Here is a 26,488-nt window from a genome sequence, read left to right on the forward strand (position 1 = left end):
CGAATTGCAATTTAAAAAGCCACAGGTGTGGGAAATTAACCTTTATCTCTAACAAATGTGGTAACACATGGAGCATATAAATATAAATAAAAGAACAAACAAGTAATTCACTTTAATGGGGACTCTTATTCTATTCATTCGATTTCTATGCATTTAATCCTATTCAATATCGAATACACAGGTGGATACGTTATGGGGGAAAAAGCCACTATGCATTTTGGAGAGAGAGGTAGAGAGAGGGCGAGCGAAGGAGATAGAAACAGGGGCTGAGAGAGAGACTGAGAGAGAGACTGAGAGAGAGACTGAGAGATACATGTGACTCTGTCCATGGGAAACAAAAATAGAATGTGAGAGAGTGCGTGTGTCACATTATGCATGCGCCTATATATATGTGCGCATGTGTGTGTGTGTGTGTGTGTGTGTGCCTGCATCTGTGTGAGCAGAAGGATATTGACCGTGGCTTGCTGGCAATTCCAGACCCTTTTACACAGCCGTAATCCCTGGACTACAAGAGGCAAATCAATCCGCCGGGCGGAGGGACAGTAATCCGCAGGTCAGTCAGCCTGCAGCCACTCACTCATTACGGTCCAGTGACCATACTAGCAGACTTACTAGTACGCCTAGACCTACAATTGCCCGTTATATTGTTTAATTCAATGTAGGATGCCAGGATATTGGATTATACCCACTGTCTTCAGCCACTCTGGAAACCGTCCCTTCCCCGGATATAAAAGGGGGTCATGGAGAGGCCGAAAGAATTGAGGATTTTATTAGGATCCCCATTACTTATTACTGTCAGAAGTAGTAGCTTCCCTTCCTGGGGTCCACCCAAAAAGTGGGACACAGCGTAACACAACAAATTCAACACTGCTCCTTGGGGTTTAAGGGCAGGTGTTTTGTAAAATCACTTTGTGACATCTGCTGATATAAAAAGGGCTTTATAAATACATTTGACTGACTGATTGAAAAGCATGAATGTACAAGCGGGTTAAAAAGACAACTGCCTATTAGAGACCCAGATAGGAGGCCAGACAGTGGAGCTGATACACCATAAGCCTGAGTTACTTTCTGTGGTCTTGATTTACCGTACCTAGATTTCATTGCCTGATGGTTGTAGACGGTCATATAAACAAAGACGTCCTAACCGTATTGGCTGGAATCACGTGAAAAGACAGGCATCAGCCACTTCCTTTGCATTCGTCCGACAACATTCCATTGGTTCCCTTTCAGCCATCATGACGAGCCAACATCTCTGCCCACCAGCCCCTGATGATATCAACAATGTTGATATCATCAGCGTTTAACAGTGTGAGCCCAAGCCTGTAGGCCGGCTTGAAAACGGTCCATCTGATGGCCTGAAAGGGACCGACACAGAGACACTGGCCTGGAGGGAGTGTCATCACACGTATTTAGACTAAGTGGTGTAGCAGTTCTCCAAGTCCCCCAGCGCTCTCGGATGAAGAACGTTGTATGTACAATGATCGCTGTTACCCACCGGAACCCCACAGCATCCCGGCGAACAGCATCCCGCTTCCCTCACACACCTGCACGCACGCACAGACACACACACACACACTCTCCGACCTTGTATGACACCAAAGATCAAACACTGCACTCCCACCCGTTCCACATTTCATATACTATTTATAATGTTCTCTGGCTAAATTATTAATGAGATATATTTTCTATTCCTCCCTGCACTTTGTGTACTGTTCTGTTCTATGAAGGATTCAGTCCCTTCACTAACGACCCACACAGTAGGTCCTTCTGCTATGTGTTCCAAATGACACCCTATTCCCTACATGCTTCTTGGTCCAATATGTACACAAACATCGGGCCACTGCCTAAGATGCAGAAAGAGCCAGCTTCAAATTTCTATTCACACAGACACACAAGTGCCCACACACAGGCAGACACACATACATAAAGAAGTACATTTTCTATCAGAGGGTCTGTCTTTTGTAGATATGTTCACTGTGGCATTTTAAATGTTTTCAAATGTCAGACAATCACGTAGGACTGCAAGCCCTTTGACGCAGCCTCCACACAAACACATGCAAAGACTCACCAGCACACACAGAAATTTAAACACACAACTTCCTCTGTTGGCCCGTATGCGAACGAGACCAGTCTGCTCACACGCCCGGCAGGAAAACGCCAGCTAGTTATTCAATTAACAACCGGAAGAACAAGAAGACATGTCCTCTTAAGACTAGAGACGGGAAGTAACACACCCAGAGACACACCAGGACATTTTATTCACTCGAGCCCCACAGGAAACCCACAGCTCTGACTGACATGAACCCAAATGGCTGCTGTAACAGGCCATCCCTCCACCCTTCACACTCATTATCTCCATCTCTCACTTCACTCTCACTCCCTCTGTGTCTCTGTCTCTCACTTTCTTTCTCCCTCCCTCCATCTCCGTTACTCCCTCGCTCTGTATCCATGTCTCTTTTTCCATTATCCCTTCCTCTGTACCTCACACTCATTACTTCTCTCTCGCTTCCCTTCTCTCTCCCTCCGTCTTCATCTCTCCCTTTCCCTCTCCCTCCCTCCATCTTCATCTCTCCCTTTCCCTTCTCTCTCCCTCCGTCTTCATCTCTCCCTTTCCCCCTCTCTCCCTCCATCTTCATCTCTCCCTTTCCCTCTCTCTCCCTCCATCTTCATCTCTCCCTTTCTCTCTCTCTACTTCCATCTCTCCAACTCTCTCGTTCAAACTGCTGTCTCTCTCTTCGGTAAACAGTCGGGATTAAAATGGAAGCTGAGCCCTCATTTTAAATACAGTATATGGTCTGTCTCCATGGTAATTAATTATGCATTATATCTCTTATAGAGCTGAGGGGCATTGTAATTCCATAAATAATAGCCCACTTTGTACCCAGCAGATTTCTCCAGTAGCCTTGGCCGGAGCTTTTCTTTCTGCACTGTTATGTATACAGTCAAATCAGACCCCGCTGTTGCTCGTCGGAGCTGTCCACTTGGGGGGAACACTGAATGTGGGTTGGCTATAAAGAATCTGTCCGGCTGAGCTGAATGAAGATTGGCTGCGCGATCTGTCCAGTGGTGTGGCACTGAATTCGTGTCGACAGTAGACGCGGTGAAGAGATCTAAAGAACTCGACTGAAAACATTAGAAAATGGCGTTGCAAGTCCGGTCACATGCAGCCCCTGCGGGCGAAAGATTAAGGATCTCCATCGTCAAAAATACCCAGGATTCAGGCCATTGTTAATGTTTCATTTCACACTATTTAGGGGTAATATCTCAGCCCAATGCTTGTATGGATGTCAAGCCCACTGATATGCTCAAAGCATCCCTAATCAAATGCATTACACGTAAAAACAGCTTTAACTACCGCTACCAATTACTACGTGCTATCTATGCTACTGGTTCATACAGCTGGGGACTGTTAGCGATGGGTAGCGAGCCAGGGGCGCCACTAAACAACCTGCAGCCCAGCACACAGCGCCAGGTGGTGGCAAACAGGACGCTTTGCTACTTACAGCCAGAGTAAAATGAACTTGTGGATTTCTGTTTGAAGGGAGTTGAAGGTAGTTATGTTAGCGACTTCCTTCAAACTGCATGCGGGAGTTCGTCGGTCTCTGGGCCACCGGAAAATGAATTGTCAGAACCTGGCCCTGCCAGGCGAGGGAGCAGGACAGATACACCTGGGGCCCAGGCCCTCGTTCAGAAATAACCCACAAATGGAAAAGGGAAAAAAATTGGACCTCCTCGCCTCCTCTCATTTTCTCCCCCTCTCCCCCTCTCATCTTCTCTTCTCCCCATGCATCAAGCCAATTAGAGCAGCTCACAACCACACCAAGGGAGCGAGAGAGAGAGAGGGAGGGAGGGAGGGAGGAATCACGAGGGTTGGGTAGGACATGAAAGAGGGTGAGGCTGTATAACTGTGGTGAGAAAGTGGATTACGGTGGAGAAGGGCTTCAGATAAATGCAACATGATCACCACACCCTCCTGGAAAGGTATCTGTCTTCTACCAAAGAATCATTAGATATTGATGAATTCACTGCAGGCAATATTAATGTTTCACACCACAATCTTCCTGTCTTTCAATCCCTGAAATAAGGCAGGAGCTTATATATATATGTCCTATTTGTCAATTGAAAAATGTTTTGTATTTTCTATTGCATTTACTACCCTCTTTATGTGTCACAGAATATGCGGTATATCCCTTAATGTCTGTCAGCCACCATCGTCAATCCACCATGCGTCTCCTTCTGAGATTGAAACGGAGCTTGATGCTCTCCTAATTAAGAGCCTGTACACAACAAAGCAGCCTGCCACTACATCCTCTAAAACCTTCTGCACTCTTTGGACATCCAACACACCTGAACACACCTGCACCAGAACACACCTGACAAATGACAGTGGCGTGTTTCCATAGTGATCTATCTCTCCGTGTCTGAGATTCCGGGGCTCCAGTACTGCTGACGGCCAGATGTAGAAGACCAGGCAGGCATGCGTCAAGCCCAACGCCACCCACCCGGTTATTACCGCCATCATTCAATTGGGACTGATTTGCATAATTACGCTGGGTGATTGGCCTGCCCGCTGATTGGCCTGAAAGCCTAACAAGTCTCAGCTCTGAGCGGCTGTTTTTGATACCATTGCGAGAGAATCGCTCTGTGCACCTTCAAAAGGGGTTCAAGTGGGCTGAGTCACTCTGACACAATGGGACGACACGGAAACATATTTCATTATGACTCATTGACGCTGAACAATTAGTCATCTGTTAATCAGGAAGGATCACATCCAATTCAGTTTCTATTGGCCGCGTCTGTAGGGCCGATAGCACTCTACTCCACATGGCCCCTGGCTAAATGGAGTGCACTACACAGGGGCCATTTGGGACCCAGATTGAACCTCTTTCCACCACCAGGGGCGCTGCTGGGCTGCTGACTGGCGAGTCACAGAGCACCACTTCGTCAGCCACACCACCCCAGCTGTTCACTGTGGACACGCAGAAGGCAGCGTGTAGAGCAAACCCCTGGACCAGAGCAGGCTGGGACTACGGCTCATCGTCACCATGTCTTTCCTCTAGTCCTTGCAGCCTCCTTCGCTAATGTGTTTTGAGAAGGAGAGAAAGACAGGGAGCAAGGAACATAGGGGAGGTGAATTGAGAACAAGCCTGCATGGAAGCCGACCAAACCAGATGAATTTTACGGCTCCCTTTCCCGTCTGTGCCACTGATCTAAACCCATGGGAAGGCTTTAGTCGAAGGAAAAGAGAAAGAGACGAAGAACAGGACGGCCAGAGTGAGACATCCTATTGCACGTCCACATGAAATTATAGAGAAAAACATGAACCATTCTATCAGCTATTTCACCACAAGGCACTTTTCCAATTTCTACCCAAGGGCACTTGGCCCCTATTCAGACCCAGATTGAACCCGCCCACACACCTCATACAAAGCCACAACACTGTCTCTTCTCATCTCTCCCTCCATCTCTCTCACACACACACACACACACACACACACACACACACACCAAAACCAACAGATCAGAAGGCTGATCCAGAGATACGTGATAATTGACCAGTCTTACCTCCAGGTGCGGCGCGGGGTTGAAGCCACACAGGTTACACACTTGGGCGTGGCACTGGGTGCAGGTGTTGTAGTTGGGCGTCTCGGTGGCCACGCCCACGTTCAGGCTGGTCTTACACAGGGGACAGCAGGCTTGCTGCTGCTGTCTGCCAGGTGGTGCCTGGGGTCCCTGCCGGCCCGGAGTGGCCCCTGGAGGTTTCCCCGCCCCGGCTGTAGGTCCCTGAGGTCCGGCTGGCTTGGGGGCAGGTTTGGGTGGCTGCTGTTGCTGTTGGGGCGGGGTCGGTACCGGGTCCACTGATATTAGTGTGCTGGCCTGGTTGAGAAGGGACGCGCCGAAGCCCCCGAAACCTCCGAAGAGCTTCCCAAAGGTCTGCTCGGGAGCGGCGGCCGGGGGTGGGGCTTGGCGGGACGGAGAGCTCCCCGCGCTGCGGGTGTGGTCCTGACGGAGCGGCAGGGGCTGGTGGGCAGGGGAGCCACGGAGGTCTGGCTGGGACGGGGCTTTGGCCATGCCTGGGAGAGGGACGGCCCCTGGGGGGAGACGAGCCCCACCCTGACCCTGGCCTGGAGCTGGACCCCCTGGGCCTCTCTGCTGCTGAGGGGTCTGGGCTGGGCCAGGACTAGTCTGTCTGTTAGCCCCCGGTGGTGGTTGGGCCTGTGTCGGAGCCTGGTGCTGGGTTAAAGGCTGTGCCTGCGGTGGGGCTTGGGGCTGGGGTTGGGCCTGAGGAGGGGCTTGGGGCTGGGGTTGGGCCTGAGGCAGGGCTTGGGGCTGGGGGTGGGGCTCTGAGGTGGGCTCTGGTTTAGCGTGGTGGGACGGAGAGTGGATCTGCTGCTGGCTCTTGGAGCGAGGTGTCTCCATGTCCATTCCCAATGCTCTCTGCATCTGGCAGTTCAGACAGAGCCACTCCTGGACCTACGGGAGCAACATGGAGCAAGTAAACCCTGTTAGTAAGACGCATACTGCGTAAACTATAGTCCATGTCAGCAACAGAATGAATTAGGAAAAATACAATTCTGTGTACTTCATAAAGATAATCAATAGACACTTGTTGGGAACATATTGTCTCTGTATGATTGATACTGGGCAAGACAACTGGGGGCTTAATCGGACGTCTCAAAGAGAGCAGTTGAAGGGTCAGGCCTCCATTGTCAGTCACATATTATTCATTGAGAGATCTTAAAGGCAAACAGATTCTATCATCCTTTCGCCTCTGGAATGCTTCATACGAATGGTCGCCTCTCCACCATCATCTTGTTGGTAAACAGGAGTTGTGATAAATGATGATATTTGCAGTTCGCAGACGTATGGGATTAACTGAACCTGGGGCTTCTTTAATAAAACACGATGCCTCCCCCTGATTATCCCTGCTTTACGAGCCTCCAGCACCTTCTCCATCTCTGCTCCTTTACCTTTGTATCCATCATCCGCTCTCACGCTGTTTATTCTCACCCACACTCGCCTCGTTTTTCTTCCTTTGTCTTTCATGTCGCCATCTCTCTGTACCCTCTCTCTGCCCCTTCTTTCTTTTTCACCTTCTCTCAATCTCTCTTTGTCTTTCCCTCCCTCTATGTCAGGCAGACATTGTAAGGTGACAGCGATGATCCTTTGGAGGCCCAGCCCATATCCCTGATTGATAATTGCCATCCTGGTGATTTGACAGCTGCTGTTGCCACACACACACACACACACACACACACAAACAAAGCCAACATTAGTGTCATGGCTTTTACATTACAGAAAAGAAAGAATGGCATTAGAAGATCGAGGGACACGCAGGTGTTCACCTCTGACCTTTGGAAATAAGCCATGCGGGAGGAAGTGGCCCTTAGCAGTTTCACTAATAAAGCTTACTCATTCTATGCTGTATACAGGCACCTACAAATCCATATATACACACATACACACACTTACACACATACATCCATCACTCTCTGTGTTGGGAAAGAAAGGCACTATCATCCCATACATTCTGGTTTCATTTCATCACCAAAGCATGATTTCAGAGGACATCATTTATGGACTAAATATTTCATTTATTGTCTGTATGCTGTCTGTGCCATTGATTGCAAGTAAATGTGTCTGTCCTTACTTCATTAAGTTTCTCATTTGTGCTGAGATGTAATGAATCTTGTCTTGATGTTTTTTTCCATCCAGCCATTCTGTACCAGCCTCTATTGATCATTGCTCACAAAAAGCACTCAGTTATTTTTCCCATGTGTTATTGCTCTGAAGGTATTTCAAAATACTTCTACCACCTTGAAAAGCACAAATCTTTCATCGTAGAGACCTTCAACACAACCGCATACAGAGTATCTCTCACAAACAAAGTTACCTAGCATGTCCAACTAAAGCCAGGCTGACATGGCTGTGTTGTGACATTGCGTCCAGAGCGCTCTTGATCTGTTCCGTATCTGACATCTGTTGTCCCCATCAGACGGCGTGATGGCCCTCCGCCCTGACGGCTCCCTGGAAACGCCTCAGCGTGAGTGATGATGTCATGGGACGTGGGACAGTGATTAACCGTCCTGTCAAACATGGTGTGCATCTGCTGTTAAAGACAAGGGGGCTGAAAGGACCAGCTCAAAAACTAGCGCAATATCCTGAATTTATTTCCCTGTCTTGAAGCCTGCTGCTACTTGAGGACCAGTAAGAGGCACCCTCTCACTTCCCCTCAGCTCTATAGACAAGATCCCCATGCGCCAAGGCATGTGAGGGGAACATTGCCCTGCATATAGAGCTGTCTTTTAAACAGGTGTCCTGACTCTATGTGGTCACTAATGATCCCATGGCCCTTGGCGGTCATAGGGGTGTTAACCCCAGGGGATTGTCAATCATGGCCAACTTAACCCTAATTAACTCTACCTTCCCACTGGCGGACTAATCCCCTCTCCTCCCACATATAACCCATACAACGGTGAAGTATTGCAGGTATCAAATGTATGCATCGGACAATGCATCCTGCATGCTACATACAATGCGGGTGGACAGATAACGTATGCAACGGCTGATGCACGCTTCATTAATGCGTCAGCGTAATGAATCAAACATGGAAAAATGTATGAATGTATTGTACTGCTTTTGTCCAGGGCCCCGATGAACTAGCGCTCCATAGCGTTGGGGGTCATTTGACAGCCAGCCATAAAGAAGTCGGACACATTCCAGCTCCCGACAGATGCCCGCAGACAGCTGGTAGCAGAACGGCAGCAGATCTGTAGAACCCCTCTCTCCGCATGAACGGTGAAGGATGCCTGGGCAGACCTCATCATGTCACCCGGGGGAACGAGGAGAATATTACATTTGTAGGCGAACAGCGTGAGTTACCATTTGAAACGGCCTGAGGTTCCCGAGGTAGCGCTTAACAGAGTTAGTCACGGAGAGGTCTGAGAGGAGGGGAACGTTCTGAGGTCTTGTGCTCTTGCGGGGTTCCTTGTAATGGATGTTCCACATGTTACTGAGGAGGACAGGTTTCCCTTTCCACTGTATACAGCTGTTGTCATGATCACTCTGTCAGGGGGTCAGTGGGAACAAGCCAGTGTGTTTCTCAGTCAGCCAATGTGGTTTGTGTGTGTGTGGGACTGTGGGTGTGTGTGGTGTGTGTTTGTGCGTGTTGAGGTGTGTGGAGGGGTGTGTGTGTGTGTGTGTGTGTGGGAGTGTGGGCTCCGTCTCTTTCTCAGTGCTGGGTGTGAGAAGACCCCTAGGAGCCAAGGCAAATCTTTTCTCCATCCTGGCAACCCAATGGCTTCTCCTAAAAGACAGCAGAGCTCCTCCCCATTTTCCAAAAACCTTCCATTATATAGTGTCAATGAACCGCAAGGGGGCGGGGTCAACCGCTGGGATACAGGGAGCTGTCAGAACCACTTCGGACTCCAGGGAAAAGAGGAAATGAACAGGCCAGGGCCTGGACCAAATCATGTCTTAATCACGCCCAGATAGGAGCCTCTCTATCTTCCTGATTGTTTCTCTCGGTCCCCCTTGTCATCCGTTCGTAGCATTGTTAAAGAAAACAATGTTAAACCTCGTGAAGTGCCAGAGCCTGTTTACCAACCTCTCTTTCTCTCTCACACACACACTCTCTCTCTTTCTGCCTTAGCCTGTTCAATCTGGGGATCTTTCTGAAATCTGATCTGTTTTATGAATAAGGCAGAAACCAGCAACGGTCGGCCGTCAACCTCTCCCCTGCCCTCTAGCTGGATCTTCCTTTACGTCTGCACCACTCATCCTTGTCTTCATCCCTCCCTCGTCTGCCAATTTAATCTTTATTTTTCTCTCGTCAAACTGTCTCACCATCCATTTGCTTACTCAAGAATTTGCTGGTACTGTGTGTGTGTGTGTGTGTGCATGTGTGTGTGCGACATCCTGTCACCTCCTGCCATTGATTGAAACACAAATTACACAGCAGAGCTTCAGGCATCAATGCTTTAAGGAGGCAGAGAATGTGTGTGTTTTTCAATGTGTGTGAATGTGTTTGTGTGTGTGTGTGTGTGTGTGTGTGTATGTTTGTATGTGTGTCTGCGAGTGTGGTGTGTGTATGTGTGTGTGTGTGTGTGTGTGTGTGTGTGTAGTGTGTGTATGTGTGCATGCGGGAGAGAGAAAGAGCTAGAGAGAGTGCATGTTTGTGGGTTTACAATTGGAATCCTACAGCACTGAGGAGTCTGTAGATGAGAGGATCTATACAGTCTCTTACTGGCTCTCCTCCTGTCATACTACACACACTGTCTTAACACCAGCGGAAAACAAATATGTTAATAAAGTTTCAACCAGGATTTCCTTCATCTCCCCACTCCCTTTGCCTTTGTTTACTCCCATCACTCCGCTGGTCGCCACACTGAACCAAAACACGATCAGGTCTCAGTCTGCCACTCACACACACACCCACACACACACAACCCACACTGGCTGACTGAGAAACACACTGGCTTGTTCCCATTGACCCCCTGACAGAGCGATCATGACCACAGCTTACAGACGGACACCCTATTCCCTACAAGGCACACTACTTTTGACCTGGCTTCAGTCTAACGCAGTGCACTTGGTGGCGAGTACAGTATGATTTGGGATGCAACGGACACATGATGAAATGGTTTAGCGGGTCAGCGACGGACAAACACGGCTGGGAGGGGCAAAAGCAGTGGTACTTTCTGGAACAGCTGAGCAGACAGAGGCAGTCATAGACGGGCAGGCAGTAGCCAGATGGAGGAACCATGCCCAGCAGACTGAGCTGTCCTCCCCTACGTTAAAGTCTCCCATACTCGTCCGTTACTACGAGCTGTCCTCCCCTACATTAAAGTCTCTCAAACTCGTCTGTTACTACGAGCTGTCCTCCCCTACGTCAAAGTCTCTCAAACTCGTCCGTTACTACGAGCTGTCCTCCACTACGTCAAAGTCTCTCAAACTCGTCTGTTACTACGAGCTGTCCTCCCCTACGTCAAAGTCTCTCAAACTCATCCGTTACTACGAGCTGTCCTCCACTACGTCAAAGTCTCTCAAACTCGTCCGTTACTACGAGCTGTCCTCCCCTACGTCAAAGTCTCTCAAACTCATCCGTTACTACGAGCTGTCCTCCCCTACGTCAAAATCTCTCAAACTCGTCCGTTACTACGAGCTGTCCTCCCCTACGTCAAAGTCTCTCAAACTCGTCCGTTACTACGTGCTGTCCTCCCCTACGTCAAAGTCTCTCAAACTCGTCTGTACTCTACGAGCTGTCCTCCCCTATGTCAAAGTTTCTCAAACTGTGTAACCACTCCCAGATACAAACATGGAGCGATGGACGAAAGGACTGACCCCCCCACCCCCCATGAGAGGAAAACATTTTTAGTTACAGTGCTACAGTCATATTTGGAGAGTAAAGTGCTAAGCATTCCCTTAAGGAGGAAACATCATGCATGTCTGGTGCCTGGTATAAACAAAATTAAATAGTTGTGCTACACAGGATTGGACCAAGTGTTAGGTTCCAGTTAGAGGCCGTGGAACTGTTAATTTGAAGTATGAAGAGCTCTGCGCTCTAAATAAATTGAGCCTTCAAGCTTGGTGAGGAATGGGCAAATTCTCCTCAAGTGAGATATGAAACTTCAAAGTGATCCATGGACAGTTTGTCTAGGTCAAGGAAGACAAGGAATGTTCAGTTCGTGTAAGGTGAGGCTCGGGATGTGAAGTCAGGCAGATTCTGTGTGTCGGATCATTCCCCAAAGGTGACACAGAATCAAAGACAGAGCTTACACACAAAGGCAAATGCCTGTACTGTAAGCACCAGGAAGCAAACTCTCACACACACAAACACACACACACACATACAGATACACACATAGACTGCCAAACACACAGAGACACACACACATAGACACCTAAACACACTGATACATTCTCACACACACTTTTGCTCCTACCCTGTCCAGAGCTGTCGATCTGTCCGTGGCTGGCAGCCTGTTCAAAACCTGTATGTTTCCCTTTGGTTGATCACTCAGTACAACACATTAGGCACATCTACTGAACCACCTACACAATCACGTCTGGAAAACAAATTACCTTCCAGGAGCAATAAAAACCAGTCCAAACCATCACTTCTGTGATTCTGATAAACAGTGCAGAACTATTCACGCATCTTTAATCGAGCATGATAAAAGATGATACTGGCTTCTTGGATACTGCTTAATTGTCCACTTACTGAACTTTCTCTGACGGGTGTTGAGTGAAAAACGCTTCTTTTTCTAATACTGCTAACTACTCTTCTGCCTGTGAGGTGGTTGTCACACAAAAGGCAATGCTAAGCTGGGTATTTTGAGTCAAAACGTACCCCATGGTATGCAGATTCAACCTTTAAGTGAAACAACTTTTATCTGGTTTGTCTTGGATTGGGTCATGCTCGCATTGCCCTTGTCCATCGTGGCCCCAAGACTATTATTGTTGTGTGCTGCACCACAACAGGTTTGAATGCCACTCAGGGCAATTCTCCATCAGGCCCTTCCATTTTGGGATGAGCCCAAGTCGCGGCGCTGTAGTCAGACAACATGGCACTATCCTTCTAGCCGATGACCTAGGTGAGCACAAGTCAGTGCTTGGACAAAGGTTGAGTATCCCTAGGCGAGTTTGTAGCATGCTGAGTGAGAGGAGTTTTCAGGACAGCCAGAAAATGTTTTAGATTTACATTTCAGTAATTTAGCAGATGTTCCTACCCAGAGTGACGCACAGGAGCAATTAGAGCTAAGGCCTTATGATGACATATATTAAACATCCGCTGCAATGGTATTCAAACCAGCTACCTTTCTTTTTAAAAATGTTATGCTTTATTTTATAGGAAAGTCTGGAAAGACTGCTGGACCAAGTGAGGCAAATCCCAGATGGCTTTACTACTGTTGGGGTGTATAGAGCCCAGTGGATAGAGCCCAGTGTACAGAACCCAGTGTACAGAACCCAGTGGATAGAGCCCAGTGTACAGAACCCAGTGTACAGAACCCAGTGGATAGAGCCCAGTGTACAGAGCCCAGTGTACAGAACGCAGTGTACAGAACCCAGAGGATAGAGCCCAGTGTACAGAACCCAGTGGATAGAGCCCAGTGTACAGAACCCAGTGTACAGAACCCAGTGGATAGAGCCCAGTGTACAGAGCCCAGTGTACAGAACCCAGTGGATAGAGCACAGTGTACAGAACCCAGTGTACAGAACCCAGTGGATAGAGCCCGGTGGAAAGAGTTCAGTGGATAGAGCCCAGTGGATAGAGTTCAGTGGGTAGAGCCCAGTGGATAGAGTTCAGTGGGTAGAGCCCAGTGTATAGAGCTCAGGGGATAGAGCCCAGTGGATAGAGCCCAGTGGATAGAGCCCAGTAGACCCCATGAAGAGTAGAGCTGCTGCCTACGCCAGGATTCATGGGCCTAATAAACGTTACTTTACTAACAGAACTATATGCAGTTGAACACCAGCACTGTAACTAGAGTGTAGTGGGCCACATCATGCAGATCTATAGACTACTGCAGAAAGACATCACACATGACTCATCGACTAACCTTAGTGACATCTGTGGAAACTTACATTTGATACATGACAAAATAACAATGAACAGGCCTTTGTTTATGGCCCACAATCTATGAAAGGGATCTTGCTGTGTCCTGAGGCAACCAAGTAAGTAATTAACAGGTCTGAGGGCCAGGTCAGAGAGACAGAGGGCTCTGTTAATCTATTTGTTGTTTGTTCTGCTGAGATTTTGCCCAAGGGCTGTGGGAAGGGGGGCGACCCCCTGGGATGACTCCTATATAGTCAGTGTCAGAACTTCATTCAGCAAGCGATGTGTTGGATATAAGACTAACCACCGTTAGTGAATATTCATACACTCCCTGCAGTAAGTACTCATACACTCCCTATAGTGAATACTCATACACGTCCTATAGTGAATACTCATACACTCCCTACAGTGAATACTCATACATTCCCTACAGTTGATATTCATACACTCCCTACAGTGAATATTCATACACTCCCTACAGTGAATACTCATACACTCCCTACAGTTGATATTCATACACTCCCTGTAGTAAGTACTCATACACACCCTATAGTGAATACTCATACTGTACATTCCCTATACTGAATACTCATACACTCCCTATAGTGACTACTCTCATACACTCCCTATAGTGAATACTCACACATTCCCTATAGTGACTAATCTCATACACTCCCTATAGTGAATACTCATACACTCTCTATTGTGAGTACTCTCATACACTCCCTATAGTGAATACTCATACACTCTCTATTGTGAGTACTCTCATACACTCCCTATAGTGACTACTCTCATACCATCCCTGTAAAGCAGTGGTTCGAAAAACAAGGTACTAGGAGTACCAATAGTGTACACTCATACACTCCCCTTAGTGTATCCTCAAACACTGAACATTTATCAGTTTTTCTTCAGATACATTCATCCCACGCTAGCCCCAGGACATTCCTCCTCTATCCCCATGCAGACCGAGGGTGGCGTCTCTTGTGGCTATCTATGGGAGTCTGAGCTACATGCTGTTTGATTATAAAGACAACAGAAACAGTCAATCTGTTATGTAATCAAGCTTTTATCGAGCCTACATATGCATACATGTGTCACAATAAAAGCATCTATAACTTTATGTTACACTTAATATTGAATGTGCCCTAACATCATGACATGCTTCCAGATGTGGCCTAAACCAGTTGTTCATTAAGGGTGATTTGTTGCACTACAGGATGGCACAAACTAAAGTGACATTCATAACATTCACCAGAAAACACTCTTAATACAAGCCCCCAATATAAGGAAAAATGATTTCTTCTGGAACCATGTTATATGTTCCTTATTAGAATAAACACACCATAAGTCCATTGGGAAGGCTGAATAAAAATGATCTAGGTAAAACTGAACTGAATACTGCTTCTCTGCTTTAAAATGGAGAACGGGATGTGCAATATGAGTCAGAAACATGTACTGTATTCTATTGTTAAAACTGAATACATTTTGGTAATTTGCATTTAAATCATTTGTCAGATTCTCTTATCCATTCCAGTGATTCTGGAGTGACTAACTCTCACCAAAAACCTACCACAATTACATAATATCTTCAAACCCCCATTTTGTCAAACTGTGTCATTCGTGCCAGAGACAACACACTGAGGTCTGCCCTGCCCCGCAGCCATGGCGACTGTTGTCAAGCCTACATGAAGCAAACACTCATCAAACAGATCAAACGGACACTAGCTTCAGTTTCAATTCAGTCATTTCTGCTTTATTTCTAAGTGAGGAAGATCAAAAACCAGGTCAAATCTGTGAGTGTAGATCCCCATGCAAAACTTTTTGCATACATTGTAAAGGGAGACTATAAAGACTATAAAGTAGTAATGAGGAAAGCACTTTATAGTACTTTCATTTTACTTGCCAAATTTTGTACAATCCCTGCTCAGCAGAAAAGAAAAGATCAAACAACCAGCTATTCAAATAATGTGCACATAATTTGCTTCCTGGTAAGGATAGTATTTTTCATCTGGACCTGTAGCTTTTAATTGGCACCAGTCCAGCGTACCAGATGCAAATTTACCTGAAAATCGAGCCCTGATTTATCTGAACGTCAAGCTCTGATTTATCTGAACGTCGAGCTCTGATTCATCTGAATGTCGAGCTCTGATTTACCTGAATGTCAAGCCCTGGTTTATCTGAATGTCGAGCTCTGATTTACCTTAATGTCAAGCTCTGATTTACCTAAACGCCGAGCCCTGATCTACCTGAACATCAAGCCCTGATTTACCTGAATGTCAAGCTCTGATTTATCTTAATGTCAAGCTCTGATCTACCTGAACGTCAAGCCCTGATCTATCTGAATGTTGAGCCCTGATTTACCTGAATGTCAAAGTCCAATTTACCTGAATGTCGGGCCCTGATTTACCTGAACATCAAGCCCTGATTAACCTGAATGTTAAGCTCTGATTTATCTTAATATCAAACTCTGATCTACCTGAATATTGAGCCCTGATTTACCTGAACGTCAAGCTCTGATTTACCTGAATGTTAAGCCCTGATTTACCTGAATGTTGAGCCCTGATTTACCCAAATTTGAAGCCATTTACTGGAATGTAGAGCCCTGATTTACCTGAATGTGTAGCTCTAATTTACCTGAATGTCAGGACACGCTCTGTGTCCTGAAAGGACATTTCGTACATACATACATGTCTGATTCGCAGAGCCATCTCGGGGGTAGGTGCTCTATGCTGCACCAGTCTCACCGGATTGTGTAGACTCCATCTCCATGGCTTGTAACAGTAAGGGGCAGGTGTTATCTGACGGGGTTCGTGCCCCCTCTGCCAAAGAGGTCGGGAAACATCTTCGGTCCTTTTCAAAGAGTCGACCGTGTCAGAGACACATGCCTGTCACCAGCACTGTACAACAACGCTACTGTTCAAAGGAGAGGACCCTATCACTGCCCGAGAAGAAAGAAGTTGTCTCGTTTAGAAATGTACAAAATAGTACACAGAAAGTTTTGAGAAATAAACAAATAAACAAACAAACATAAAACATCCCCTTACACGCTGTATCTGGTGGTTGTATTTTGGTTCTTCAGTCTGAAACAGTCTGTGTGTTGTCTCTCAGTGGAATGCTCGACCCACTTACGGCCAGTTTGCTGACTGGGGAAGACTCCCTCAACACAACTCGACTGTAGTCTGATCTGACTCTGTTTTGGTTGTGGGGTTGCAAAATTCCAACAACACAAATATCTAGATTTGACACAAATCTTGTTTAGGAGATACTGCATTTGCTGCTTTATTCATGGCTGTTTCTGAGAATCTTCCTGTCATGATATTTCTGGAAGGATTTAGAGAATTTTAGGAAGGTTTTTTGGAGTCCTTGGTAGAAAAAAAAACTATATAATATCCACTACATACAGCTCCAGAAAAAAATTGAAAGACCACTGCACCTTTTTCTTAGGCTTGCACTACAATTTGTCATATTACTACAAAGGGAACAGAGACAAATTTAGACCATATCAGTGTTGCTGCAGCTCATGCAGTCTGGAAACCAGGCAGTCTTCAAATGCGTTTTCATCCAAAAGCCAACAGGTTTTCCTGGGAGTTGGTTTTGATTGTTTAAATTACGAATGACTAATTGTGTAATTTGTTCATGACTGTCAGACAGTCCTCCACGCCTTTACACTATGCATAAAACCTGTCTGATTTTACTGATCGACTTACTCTGTAATTGAATTTACACCTTATTATCTGCTCTGTCTCTTGCTCTTTCTTTGTTTCTTTTCTTCTCCCCAGGCTATTCTGTGCCTCAATTCAATTCAGTTTAATTGAAATTACTTGAATATCCCTAAACAAATGGTTATCGATGGAAAATATATAATGTGATAGGCTTCGTATCTTTCTCATCCAGTGTCCATCCCATCTCCCCGTTCACTCTATTCTTCTGTTCATACCCCCCCTTGCTCCATCCCTCCATCTCATCCCTCTTTCCCCACCCCACCTTCAACTCTTTATATATAGTTCCTCCTCAACCCTCCCCTCCACTCGCTCTTGTACTAGAAAAATCAGTGCAGTAAGAGAGAGAGATAATGCAAAAGAAAGAAAGAGAAAATGAGAGAAGGAGTGAGTGAGTGGAGAAGGAGAGAGGGGAGATCTATAAATAGAAAGGAGGCAATGGAACGGCAGATCCTCCCCTGCATGGTGGCTTCTGGGAGACCACTGGAGAGTCTGAGACACTTTCTCTCTCCCGTTTCTCTCTTTTCCTCTGTCTCTCTCCTCTCCTACAATCTAACCATTTCCTCTCTTTCCCTTTCTGCATATCATTCTACCTATAGTACATCTACATGTTACTCCCACCTCACTTCATATAGCTCTAAAGTCTTCTCTCAGTCTCCCTCAGTCTCTCTCTCTCTCTCTTTTTCAATCTCTCTCCCCCCTCCCTCTCTCTCATTCTCTCCCTTTCTTTTTGTCTCTCAATCTCTCCCTCCTTTTTCTCCTTTTTCTCCCTCTCTCTCAATCGCTTCCCCCACCTCTCAGTCTCCCTCTCGTTCAATTTCTCCCTCCATATATTTCTGTCTTTCCACCACCCCCCGTCATCCCTTCTCTCCCTAAGGAAAAGATATGCCTGTAGACAGCAGAGGATGTTATCACTAGAACACCTGACTCACCCACACAGGACCAGCTTGTCATCATCACATTCACTTAAAAGAAAGACTTCATATCTGTCTGTCACAGCAGCTCTCTGTTCTGTCTGATGCTAATGCAATACATACGTGTGTACTCACAGTCACACGCGCATACAACAACACGGCTGGTAGGCTTGTGTACTCATGGTCACACACACACACACACACACACACACACAATCTCTGCACTCACTTCCAATTCAGATGACTTAATGAGCATGGATGATTGACAGTTCTGCAATTGGTTAATGGCATATTCGTGGCCATATGCTGGTCCCTGTTAATGTCACTGTAACTGCACGGCTGTCATTATGTTGTTATTATGCAGCCTTGGCTTCACTCTCACACTAACAATGGCTGCATCCCAAAGTGAACTACTTGACCTGGGTTCCGGTCAGACATAGCACCCTACCTAGGGAATGTGGCGCCATTTGGGCCGCATCCAGTGAGTTCCATTCTTGCAGCATCAGGGTGGCACACTGGCCTATCATGAATCAACTGAGAGAGGAAGCCAATGACAGGGCTGCTGTACTGAACACTCGGCCAGTGTCTCAAATGGCACTCTAATCCCGGTACAGTGCACTATTTATGACCAGGGCCACAGTATAAAAAATGAAAAAACAGTACACTACATAAGGAATTTTGGTGCCGTCTGGGACGCATCCCTTGCCAGCGACCGCGGCCACAATGGGCTTTGCTACTGTGATGAAGGTTGCGTCGGACACGCAATACTAATGAATTCATCCCCTGAAAGAAATAGCTACTGTAAATAAAGGCCTAGCATTCCTGTGTTATTACACTGTCATCCCTGAATTATCCAGGGCTTTACAATATATCCCCTCACTTAACAGTTTACCGTCTACCTGCTCTTCCTTTCCATTGCTTCATCATCCTCATCATAATCACAGTGATCATCTTCATCTTCCTCATCATACCCCACAATAAAAAAGTGAAATGGACAACGTTATGTCATTGTAATCTAAGTAGATTTGTGCCGTGCCACACAGAAAGATCCGGTAAGTGGGTTAGAGGGTACATCTTGTGGCCCTGTGCTTTCTCACGGGGCAGGCCAAGCGGAACCACCCAGGGCTCAGCTGAAAAACACCAACACCCACTGACGCTCTCCTTCTTTCTGTTCTGTGTCACTTACCCTCTCTGTCTCCATTGATTCCCCCCCCCGCCCCTCTCTCTCTCTGCCTCTATCGATTCCCTTCTATCTCTCAGACACACTCAAATATCCTCTGTCTCTGTTTCTCTCTAATAGTTTCTGTCTCTCTCACACTCTCTCTGTCTCTTTCTCACTGGGAGACGGAATAGACACTGGATGAGAAAGATACGAAACAGTTGTCTCTTTTCTGGAGACCTATCACATGAAAGCAAGTCAGAGCCTCTTCCCCCTTTCGGAGGCTGAAAAGGTTTTGGCGTTGACCCTCACATCCTCAAAAACAATCCACAGCTGTCCTATCAAGAGCATCTCAACAGGCTATATCACAGCTTGGTTTGGCAACTGCACCGTGGGACCAGCGCTCCAATCTCGAACCAACAGGAAACTGCATAGCTTGCCTACATAACTTAAGACAATTGAACGATCAAGCCAAATGATAATTAAATGGCTACCAGGAACACTACGTGAAAAGTGGCCTTCATAGCCAATAATTGGCAGAAATTGTCTGCAAACTTGAACAACCAGCCTCCCACAAGGCCCTCCCCTGTTCGTATCTGGTTCACCGCTGTTTATATTCCCCCGTGTGGCTCACAGATTATCACACTTATTCCAGGAGACGTTTTTAATGCAGTTCTAGCACAAGTGTGTGAACTGGGTGCAGTTCAAAGCAACCAAGGAACTGTGATTTTGTTTGAGAAAGCCAGTCCCCTATTCATTCATTGCACCTCTGTCACTTGGCCGTGTAGCCATGATGGTCAACAGTTAAACAGGGCTTTTAACTTATGACTGGCTTAAACAGGCTAATTAGCTTAGTCTAAATGACACTATAGGGGCTGGGAAATAACCTGACATTGCAGAAGTGGACAAATACTCAGTAGAAAATGATGTGGCCTTCATCCTAATGTCATCAACATTATCTACACAGATGGCAGTGTTGTAATTAGCTGGCAAAGTCAGTACAAAATAGCTAATGATGCTAACATTGCATAGCTCAAATTCAGCAGATACAACAGCAACGCTGTCGTGTCCGTTGGCCAACATTATACCGTATCGTAAAATTACGTCAAAGGGTTCAGCTACATTCCTTCTTTAGAGAGGGCATCGTGTGATGCACTTTATACCAAATACACTGAGTGGAATGTTTAGTCAGACAACAACCCTGCAATATGCAGCCCAAGTAGGGACGTAGTTGCTTCCTTGCCTTAGCATCATGCTAAAGTTCTAGTCCACCAGGCCTGGCCAACATTTTGTTCAATGTTAGCATAAGAGCAGTTAGCGACAGGGGGAATTAAACGGTTCCAATGTCATCTTTTGCATTCTTCTAAGCAGTCAGTAGTCAGAATTTGTCTGCCAGTAGTCAGAAGTTGTCTGACAGTAGTCAGAATTTGTAAAAGTGAAAGTGGATGATATGGCCATTCACCCTGTTGACATTCAACACAACTGTTGTTTGCTCCTTGGGGTCAGGAGTTTTGTAAAAGCACTTTGTGACATCTGCTGATGTAAAAAGGGCTTTATAAATAAATGTTATTGATTGATTGAAATAAAGTATTTTTTCCCCCTTAAAATCAACTCCAAGACAACCTTGAACATCCCCCTCAGGTTTGAGACCAGCAAATCTACTACAGTGTATTGCCCTTGTATAATTGTATCTGTCGAACATCTTGCCAATAAAGAGATAGAGTGACAGATGGTGTTTGCACCTCTTATTCGGATAGTTTCCTCAACAAGCGTGACAACTATTCATGGTACCACATTATTAAGGGAGTAGTTAATCATCTTCATCTTGCTGAGAGCTAGCTAGCTAAGATATGTAATTTGGTCATCAAGTAGTTGGAAAGTAGGGCATATTTGTTTCTCATCACTTGGAATGTACAGGATTTGCTAGTACAAACATTTCCTGCCAGAGTCCCGCCTGCATTTGGAGTCGCGTCTCAGTGGATTGTTATTGGCTAGAATGAAAAAAGGAAAAAAGGTTACTTAGTAGTCCCTCCCACAAGGCCGACTTCCAGTGGAAGGTGTTCCAGGCTAATATCCACTGTGCCCAACAGCCTAAAGAAAAGCTAATTGATTATACGCAAACACACATTAGGATCTACCAATTAACACACTTAAACTCATACATAACACAAACACTTACGCTGCACACATACACACTACAAACACACACACATCACATACATACACACACCAACTGTTACGCATGCAGGTACCCTGTATGTGCGTTTGTGTTTTTCCCCTCCTGCCGTTTCCTCCGGTGTCCTTAATGTTCCTGATTGTGCTTGTTGGTGTTTCCCACCTGGCAGTCATGAGGTGGACCAATCAGTGGACACTCCTCCTAATTGCACCACCTGTTCCTTTTATCCTTTACCCAATCACATCACAAATCCCTGGTTTAAAAACCCAGTCAATTGGTTCTCCCCTAGAGACTCTTTTGCTTTACCCCACATGGACATAGACACTCTTGAGATACATACCCTTTTTGATAGACAGACACTTTGTTCATTCATACATCCCTTAGTTTAGCACATATATCAAATTTTGTCCTGTTTCATGTGAGTATGCATTGCTGTGGTGTTTTGTCTAGTCATTTGTTTGCTGTTTAGTCCTTGTTCAACCTGTGTGTTTTTGTTTGTCCCTGTGTCCCTGGGAAAAGGTGTTTTTTAGCAAGTCGCCCTTGGGCATACACAACCTGTAGGAAAACTTCTTAAAACACTAGTTAGAAATGAGTGGACCACCCACTGTATTTTTGTATTGGTTAGAAGTCAGTTAAGTGGTTCTTGAGGAAAGTTCAGTTTAGGGGTGTTTGGACTATATTATTTCATTTCTTAGGTCCAGCTCAGCCCCTTTTCCCTCTACCCCTTGACCGTGTGTTTATAAAAAACTTTTATGTTTGATGGTAGCTTTGGTTGTCTGTGTCGTTTGTTCTCACTGTTCATGTACACTACACTAATTTGCATGAGATTTATGCTACGGGTCTCTGTACCATCCACTCTAGACTGCTAAAGCCACAGATTTCGTAACATAACGTGGGGGCTCGTCCGGGATATCTCATTGATACCCATGCCACTCATGCACCTTGGTTTAAGTGTCTAGTTCAGTGTTGAACTGTGCAGCTGTGATTGTGTGATCGGCTGGTGTAGTGTTCGGTATTTGTTGGCCTGTGTTGCTGGCTTACGATGGCTACTTCTGATTTGGATGCCTTTTTTACTAACCCCACGTTGGAGGATTTTGATAGATGCCGTAAAGTGGATCTACAGTCTCTGGCTGCCCATTTTTCCATTCTCGTACCGAAGAGTTTAGTTAAAGCGGAGGTCAGATCTTGTGTTGGAGGTTTTGTTGGAGGAGCAGGTGCTTGTGTTGCCGCTGCCTGAGCCTGCTGCTCCTGTTTGGGATGTGGCTGCTGCTCCTGTAAGCCCGTCCATGTCTGAAGATGAGGGCGAGGCCAAGGCTCCAGCCACACTGCCCCGTTTTAACCCCCCCCCCCCCCCCCCCCGCTGTCAGCCAGTGACGCCAGAAGGGATGTCTGTTCGACACGGCTCCAAGTGGAGGCGGAAGAGAGAGCACAGATCAGACGAGAAACTGTCCAGTTGGAGATGTGCAAACTCAAACAAGACTCGAGTTGCGCAGACCCGAGGCTGAACAGGAGATGCGTAGGCTAGAACAGGAGACTCATAAACTTGAGGCAGAGCAGGAGACACGTAAACTAGAACAGGAGACACATAGACTTGATCAAGAACTGGAGATGCATAAGCTTAACCAAGAGTTGCGTAAGATAGAACTGGAGGCAGAGACAGAGGTCAGCCTCTGCTCGTGCTGTGCCTGCTAGTGAGCCATCCTCACCAGCCGGGTCTTCTACTACTTCTGATATTAGGAGACAGATCACCTTGGTACCAGTGTTCAGAGAGTCAGAGGTTGACTCTTATTTTAGTGTGTTTAAATGGCCTGTAGAGGTATGGTGCTTACTGCTCCAGTGTAAAGTGATGGGCAAAGCCCAAGAGGTTTTGTCAGCGCTACCTCTTCAAGACAGTTTCAATTATGACGTGGTCAAAGCAACTGTTCTTCGTGCCTATGAGCTTGTTCCTGAGGCATATCGACAGAAATGTAGGTCTCATAAAATTCATCTACACAGACTTACGTGGAGTTTGTTAGAGACAACGCAAATCTGTTTGAAAAATGTCTCACTGCTAGTAAGGTGACTGATTTTAATTCTCTTCGGGAGTTACTCTTGTTGGAAGAGTTTAAAAATTGCTTACCTGAACACATTGTTTACCTAAACAAACAGAAAGTGCACTCACTATCGGAAGCTTCTGTATTGGCAGACAAATTCGTGTTGACGCACAAGAGCGTATTCTCGGCTCGTACAGAGAGTAGGGCTGTGGAGCCACTGGCTCCTAGCCCTAGTCGACCAACAGTACATCAGACTCGGCCGAAAGATGTACATCAATGCTTTTATTGTCATCAGCCTGGACATATGGTTAATGAGTGCTTCCTGTTAAAACGCAAACAAGGGACGCCTCTGCACGCCACGCCGCCAACAGGTGTTGGGTTAATTCATACTGTCAGGTCAGAAAAACAATAGGTGCCTAGTGGTAACCGTGGAAGTTCCCAGTCCCAGATCGCAGTTATGAACCATTTATATTTGAAAGATTTGTTTCCCTATCAGGTAACGATGTGTCTCAGTGTCCGGTTAGGATCCTTAGAGATACTGGTGAGGCGCAGTCATTCATCTATCTGACATATTGCCCTTCTCTGAAAATACATACTGTGGATCCAGTGTGTTAGTCCAGGGAATTGAAATGGGAACTGTACCAGTGCCATTGCACTTTGTGAACGTACACTCTGAGCTAGTCAATGGATTGTTCAGAGTTGGAGTACGTCCTATGTTCCCAGTAAAAGGGGTGACGTTTGTAATGGGCAACAATATTGCCGTTAGAAAGTTAATACCCATATTGGAGATATTGGATAAAAGAGACCAGTCTCTTTCGGAGGAGCTGGCACAGAGTAATCCACATGTGTTCCCCGCTTGGGCCGTCACACGTGCTCAGGCACGACGTATGGGTGACGTGATAGAATTGTCAAAGAGAGTTTGATCAAGAGGATGGCTTGTGTGCTACCTCTGGTAAACTGGTGGGGTCTGACAAACAGCCCAGGAACAGATAGAAGAATGTGGACCGTGTTGCTGATGCAATACAGTTACCAGTAACTCGTGAGCAGCTGGTTGCTAACCAAAAGGGTGACAAAAGCCTTGCGAAATGTTTTTCCAGTGTTGTCTCATTGGAGGAACTTAAGAAGAAAAACATGGCATACTTCATTGATGGTAATCTCCTCATGCGCAAATGGACATCCCATGGTGACGCCGGTGGAGATTGGAATGCTATTTACCAAATGGAGGTTCCTACAGCCTTTCGACAAACTGTTTTATCCATTGCTCATGATCACCAGAGGTCCAGTCATTTGGGAGTCACCAACTTATGTTTGGATGCTGCGACATTTTCTTTTGGCCCGGTTTAAAACAGGATGTGACTCAGTACTGTCAGACATGCCACACCTGTCAGGTAACTGGAAAACCAAACCAGGTTATTCCTCCCGTTCCTCTTTGTCCCATACCCGCCATAGGCAAACCCTTCTAACATGTAGTTGTTGACTGTGTTGGACCATTACCGAAAATAAAAGCTGGTAACTGGTTTCTGTTGACGATTATGTGTGGCCACACGATACCCAGAGGCCATCCCTCTGCAAGGAATTTCTGCTCCGGTGGTGAGCAAGACATTGATAAATTATTTTCAACATCTGGGTTACCTACGGTGGTACAAACTGATCAAGGTACAAATTTCCTTTCTAAGCTTTTCAAACAGGTGTTAAAGACCTTGTCAATAACGCATCGTGTGTCAAGCGCATATCACCTAGAGCACAGGTGTCAAACCGGTTCCACAAAGGGCCGAGTGTCTGCAGGTTTTTGGTTTTTCTTATTAATTGGTTCCTAGTTCATACCTACACAACCAGGTGAGGGTAGAAACTAACCAATCAGTGACCTAATTAACCAATCAAGTACAAGGAGAGAGCAAAAACCTGCAGACAGTCGGCCCTCCGTGGAACCGGTTTGACACCTCTGACCTAGAGTCTCAGAGTGCGCTTGAACGGTGGCATAAGACACTGAAGTTTATGCTCCGTAAATATTGTTTGGAATCAGAGAAGGATTGGGATGAGGGAGTTCCTCTACTTTTGTTTGCAGTCCGTGAGACGGTACAGGAATCCCTAAGGTTCAGCCCGGCTGAACAAGTGTTTGGACACACCGTCAGAGGACCTATGAAAGTCCTTAAGGATCAGTTTTTATCAGAAGGATTGTGTGCAAAGGACAATGTATTAGACAACGTGAGTTGATTTTGTGAGTGCCTACATGGGGCCTGTGCGCTGGCAAAGGAAGCCCTGTGATCCTCGTAGAGACGTGTGAAACGTCATTATGATAAACATGCTGCTTCTCGTCCTCTGTGGCCAGGTGACCAAGTTCTTGTGTTGTTGCCAGTACCAGGAGCATCATTGTCAGCACGTTTCTCAGGTCCTTATGTGATTGGAAAGAAAATAAGTGAAACTGATTATGTGATACAAACTCCACGCCAATTCCGTGTGTGCCACATTAACATGTTAAAGACACACCACACCAGACCCATCACCCAGAAAGACAGTCCAGAGAAGCCGGTCAACACTGCCGTCTCCTCTACTGCTACTGCTGGTATAGTGGGCGCGCATGTTAATGAAGCTGGTGAAGATGGTTTAGAGTTGCGCAATACTCAGCAGCAGTGCGCTAGGTTGCCCAACTCCTGTCTAGTCTGGGTCATTTAACAACAGGCAGATGACATTGAGAGGCTGTTACACAGTTTTCCTTGTCTTTTTAGTGATGTTCCTACACGCACCAACGTGTTAGAGCATGACATTAACGTTGGAAATGCTGCCCCTATCAAGCAACATGCATATCGGGTCAACGCTTCCAAATGGAAGATAATGAAGGACAAAGTAAATTACTTGCTGGAGAATGACCTGGCTATGCCAAGTTCAAGTCCATGGAGTTCTCTGTGCTTTCTGGCTATGTACGGATTATGGA

General features: G+C 46.2%; 1 protein-coding gene across 1 annotated transcript in view; it reads right to left on the reverse strand.

The window, feature by feature from the left end:
- The window catches only part of bsnb (bassoon (presynaptic cytomatrix protein) b), a 102,861-nt gene that overhangs the window by 64,147 nt on the left and 12,226 nt on the right, over positions 1–26,488 (reverse strand). The window contains exon 3 of the mRNA XM_034287431.1: positions 5,566–6,474. Coding sequence (XP_034143322.1) covers positions 5,566–6,474 — 909 coding nt within the window. The remainder of the gene's footprint in view (positions 1–5,565; positions 6,475–26,488) is intronic.

This window comes from Esox lucius, chromosome 17 (assembly GCF_011004845.1).
Source record: "Esox lucius isolate fEsoLuc1 chromosome 17, fEsoLuc1.pri, whole genome shotgun sequence".
Lineage (NCBI taxonomy): Eukaryota > Metazoa > Chordata > Actinopteri > Esociformes > Esocidae > Esox > Esox lucius.